Here is a 3,339-nt window from a genome sequence, read left to right as displayed (position 1 = left end):
GCCTTATTTTCCATAAACATTTTTTTAGCACCAATATATTTTCCAAAACAACGATAATTGAACATTTTTTGGGCAGATGAACGTGAATATTCTATTAGGGATCAACTTGAAGCCTCCATTAATTCACCATAAAGTAGTTAATAATGAATAATTTCATATGGAGGGAAAGGGAGACTCAGTGGTAAAGGACAGCGCTACTAACTCGGAGGACGCGGATTCAAATCCGGCTGTGGCAGATAATTTTCTGTTTTACTCTAGCTCTGAGTCAGCCCACCGGGGTCCACCCAGCCTAATTAATAATTACCCCTAATTGGGCAAAAATCTGGCAGTCGAGATTGATTCCGATCCAATCACCTCCTAGCCCAATCATTGCTCTAGTAATAGTACTTACTTAGAAAGTACTGCACTCCTGACCCTATGGGATATAGTGGTACAAATTTTTTTTTTTATTAATTTTTCAGGAATAATAATTTTCGTGATATTTGCCTAAGTACATACCCAATATGTTGTCCCTGTTTCTTTTGAAAAAAAATATATTTGTTTGAAAAACTATTTCTAGGAATATTTATAAAATTTACACTAAACATTGATATAAAGAGTTAATATTAGGGTTATTATATTATGTTAGGGTTTTTATAGTAGGATTATGAAATTATAATATATCACTGTCTTCACCAACAAATACGTAATTTTGATGGGAGTGTACAGAAACAAAATAACAAAGGCCGAAAATTTAACTGCTTAATCTTTTACTTATTAAAAAATTAAAAATTAATATCTATTATGGTTATGGGATTCTAGAAATTTACATGAATGCCTTGCAATATATTGTTTTTTTTTACTAAGCCTTTCCATCACGGTCATTTCTGTCGTACGGAGGAAGGAGGTCACCTTAGAGTACTCCGTATTCTATATATCAGGAGTTATTGATTAATTTTGTTTTAAAATTAGTTATTAGAGTGCTTCCAATGAGTAGTTTCCATACATGTCTGTAACACTCCATTATAACTGAGATCAAATTTATTAAATGTATTATAACGTACAGTTGTGAATAGCAATAAATAAATAAATAAATAATGAAAAAAAAAATTAGTTAATTTCACAGTGCGAAGTTATGCCACCCTTTTTACGTTATTTTATGTATTTTCAGTGAAGTACTGACTATTTGGAACCAAAATACAATTTTTTTTTCGTGGCATTAAAAAAACAATATTGATAAAAGAAAATATATACAAATAAAAAGCAGGCAATTTTTGTTTGAAAAGAATTACATTTTTCAGATTATAAATATTTATGTGCTTGGTTTTTTATATTATGATGGAATTGAAAACAAACAAAAAAAAAACAATAAGTTTCCAGAAATTTAAGTTTTTGTTGTTAAAATGGAGTTCAAATTACCGGAGCGTATTTCGCATTGAATGAAGAGGTTTTAGAATATCAAATTAATAAAATGAACTAATGAACCTAAAATGGGTGAAAACGGGCGGTCTAATCTTGTCATACTCGATGAACTGAGAGTTCACGAAGAATACAAATTTTTAAAAGTAGCCATAACCACATAAATTGTGTGCTGCCACATAACATTTAGCACTTTTTGTCATATTTACTGGCAAGCCATCTTTCTGAAAGAAAGCCTATGGAATAATTTGTGAAATATTCTTTATGGATGAAGATTTTTTGAATCCAAATGGACAGCCACATCTCTATGTCATAAAAAATATTTTTAAAATGTCTTTATGAACATACCGATCTTCAAAAACCTGATTTATTAAACGGGAAGTTGTGAAAAAATCATTAATAAACTTAGGTCGTGTCCTAACTTGAAGAGAGTTTCACGAACGGTGATGGTCGAATGAAACTTAATAAAATTGAGTGTCCTAATTGAACTTCAAATGTTCGTTTAGGGCACTCAATAATTTTTCGTATTTTTGTTTTTTTTTCAAAACGTTCCTGCTACCCTTGTCCTGTTAGATCCCGGCATAACCACTTACATATATCTACAAACATTCCGCTCTATCCTTAATACTTAAAGTTTTTTTTAGTAATTGCATTCAAATACGAGTTATTGCACCACAACTCACCTGCGTCAATATGCACCGACCGAGAAATCGAATTTGCTTATATTAATCGTGAACAAATGCCCAAGTAAATAAATAGTTCATTAGCTGAACCAATATGGAATGTTAACAAATGACAATTCAAAATTGGTATATAAGAACTAAGATTCACTCGATTCTTCAATATCACCACAAACCTTCCAAAATGTCGAAGCTGGTTCTCTTCCTTTTCCTTGGTGTCTGCGTTATGGCAGTACACATGGAGGCTGTCAGTAAGTACTACATTAAAATAATATTAATAATTTTAATTTACTTTAAAATAAATCATTCTAACTGATACAGGCAATGAAGTTAGTGAAGATGTCACTGATGAAGATTTGGAGATACTCCTTGACTCATTTGAACCAGAATTGAAAAAGCAATGTAAGTACGCAATTTATTACGTTTGACTTGAAATATGTAATTAACGAGTTTCTATTTGTAGACTTAAAATAACCCTCCCTCTTTCTTAACACACTTTCACTATTATACTTAGTTTTCGTTTCTCTTTGCAATGTTAATATTTAATATTTATGTAAGAGTTTTTGTTATAATTGTGATACTTTTTTCAACCAGTTTTGGAGGAAGATCCTAGGATTAACTGGAAGAAAATCTGGAGCAAAGCTAAGCCCATCTTGAAGAAAATTGGGCAAGTCGCTAAGCCCATCGCCATCGAAGCAGGGAAAGCCGCCGCTGGAGCTGCTGCCGGTGCTCTTGTTGGTTAATAACTAATTATTATGATATATATATATATATAAATCATGTTATGTTTTCAATAAATAATATATTTAAGTAAATCCTATTCCTTGGAATATTTATTATTTTCTTCAATATCCATACCCTAATGTGTTTCAATATATTTACTTTCTTCTTGCCAAATAAGGATTATTGATCACATAGGTCTTTGCGGGATGGGCTGTATATGTGAATCTAATGTACTAGCTACCCTTATGATTCGGTTGCAATTATTTTTGTTCTTGTTGTTAATACTACATACTGCCGTATTTATTTTTACATCTTCTATTTTTTTACAATATTCCATAACTTTTGATTACATTATTATCTTAATTTTAGAATGCAATATATTCAAACGATTAGATAACAGATAACAACTGTATTGTTAAATCATACATTGCTATATGATCTAGTGTTGAAAATGTTTCAAAATATTTTTATTGTAAAATAGTATATTATATCATATACTTCAAACATTAGTAATAGGACTAAAAGAAATTATTCACAC

General features: G+C 30.5%; 1 protein-coding gene across 1 annotated transcript; it reads left to right on the top strand.

The window, feature by feature from the left end:
• The first annotated feature begins 2,172 nt into the window (after positions 1–2,172).
• Positions 2,173–2,898, top strand: LOC136795664 (uncharacterized). The gene is made up of 3 exons (XM_067046976.1): positions 2,173–2,329; positions 2,400–2,480; positions 2,673–2,898. The coding sequence occupies exons 1-3, from the start codon at positions 2,191–2,193 to the stop codon at positions 2,819–2,821; spliced, it is 369 nt and encodes a 122-aa protein (XP_066903077.1). The 5' UTR covers positions 2,173–2,190; the 3' UTR covers positions 2,822–2,898.
• The last annotated feature ends 441 nt before the right edge of the window (positions 2,899–3,339 follow it).

The sequence above is a fragment of the Halyomorpha halys genome, unplaced genomic scaffold, assembly GCF_000696795.3.
Source record: "Halyomorpha halys isolate HHAL.00 unplaced genomic scaffold, Hhal_1.1 Scaffold1610.1, whole genome shotgun sequence".
Lineage (NCBI taxonomy): Eukaryota > Metazoa > Arthropoda > Insecta > Hemiptera > Pentatomidae > Halyomorpha > Halyomorpha halys.
This window is presented reverse-complemented; position numbering and strand designations above follow the sequence as displayed.

Coding starts and splice junctions, on each gene's coding strand:
- LOC136795664 (XM_067046976.1), top strand. CDS start 2,191: ATGACAATTCAAAATTGGTATATAAGAACTAAGATTCACTCGATTCTT. Junction 2,330..2,399: donor AGTACACATGGAGGCTGTCA/GTAAGTACTACA, acceptor TAACTGATACAG/GCAATGAAGTTAGTGAAGAT. Junction 2,481..2,672: donor ACCAGAATTGAAAAAGCAAT/GTAAGTACGCAA, acceptor TTTTTCAACCAG/TTTTGGAGGAAGATCCTAGG.